This window comes from Triticum aestivum, chromosome 7D, assembly GCF_018294505.1.
Source record: "Triticum aestivum cultivar Chinese Spring chromosome 7D, IWGSC CS RefSeq v2.1, whole genome shotgun sequence".
Taxonomy (NCBI): Eukaryota; Viridiplantae; Streptophyta; class Magnoliopsida; order Poales; family Poaceae; genus Triticum; species Triticum aestivum.
In genome coordinates this window covers 60,600,858-60,602,132 of record NC_057814.1, presented here as the reverse complement: position 1 = coordinate 60,602,132, position 1,275 = coordinate 60,600,858, and the positions used below count along the sequence as shown (strand labels likewise).

General features: G+C 60.4%; 1 protein-coding gene across 1 annotated transcript; it reads left to right on the top strand.

Moving 5' to 3' along the window:
- The first annotated feature begins 203 nt into the window (after window positions 1-203).
- On the top strand, window positions 204-1,275 carry LOC123170508 (uncharacterized). The gene has a single exon (XM_044588369.1). The coding sequence runs from the start codon at window positions 361-363 to the stop codon at window positions 1,042-1,044; it is 684 nt and encodes a 227-aa protein (XP_044444304.1). The 5' UTR covers window positions 204-360; the 3' UTR covers window positions 1,045-1,275.

Genomic DNA, 1,275 nt, shown 5'->3' with positions numbered 1-1,275 from the left:
GAGGATATCCTTCTTTTTGAAAAAGCGATTTTGTTGTACTTATTACTACATATAATTACGGCTAAACTGACAAAAGATTACGCCGGTGCAAGCCCTATTTTTCTCCAACATGTTTAGGTTGTCTTTTTATCTCTAAAATTAGTTTTGCCCAATTTAAGAGACAAACCAGTACAATCCCTCGGCCACACAGCCTGAACGCCTAACCGGCCGTTTCCCCCCTTCCCAATTTGGAAACGGGAGGCTTTGCTCCCCGCGGGAAAGAGAGGACGCCTCCGACGAGCCGCAGCCTCTCTCGGGCGGAGGAGGAGGAGCTCGTCCACACCCCCGAGCAAGCCTCTCCTCGCCCCGCCGGGGACGACGATGGTAAGGTGGTCGCCGCCGCCGCCGCGGGACGTCGAGCTTTTCCCCTTCCCCTCTCTGGGCGGCCACGACCCCGTCTCGCTGTCCCTGTTCGTGGCGTGCGTCGCGGCCACCGTGGCGATCGCCTCGACCATGTGTTCGGCGTGCGGCCGCAAGCCCAAGGCGGTCAGCCAGGAGCCCGCCGCGGACGCCCAGGCCTCCGACGCCTCCGGGAGCCAGGGCGGCGCGGAAGGGGAGGAGGAGGTGGTGACGCTGCCGCCGCAGCTGGCCACGCACGGGCCGATCGAGCCGCCGCCGCTGCCCAAAACGACGTCGCGGCGGAAGCTGTCCGTGTCCATGTCCATGGGCGTGGGCAAGAGCATGTCCATGAACGTGGGCAAGAGCCTCGCCAACATCCCGGACAAGATGAAGCTGAGCAAGCTGGAGCCGCGCCACAAGGAAAAGGACGACCCCGAGGACACGCTGTGGAAGAAGTCCATCATCCTGGGCGGGAAGTGCAAGATCCCCGGGGAGAGGGACGCCGAGGCCGCCGACCCCGACGCGGCCGCCGACGCCGCGGACGAGATGACCGTCGGCGCCTTCCGCCGGTCCAGCTACTCCCGGCCCGTGTCCCGGTCCAACTCCTTCTCCGTCCACCAGCCCCTGCCCGAGCCTCCCCCAATGCAATCCTACTATAAATCGTGAGCAAGGAAGCTGCATGCAGTGCATACATACATACGTCGTGCGTAGGAGGAAGAAGCTGTCTGCTATGCTAGTGGTGATGAAGGGCTGCATCCATCGTGGGCGTACGTGCATTTGATCATCTTCTTGTTTTTGGCGGATTTCGAGATGAATGCATGGGTGATCGGTTGATCTTTCGAACAAGTGAGGGGGGGTGCGGATTGTGTTGGTGATAATTACATTACATATTCTATA

Bases quoted from the DNA above. Each gene is read 5' to 3' on its own strand.
- LOC123170508 (XM_044588369.1), top strand. From the start codon at position 361: ATGGTAAGGTGGTCGCCGCCGCCGCCGCGGGACGTCGAGCTTTTCCCC.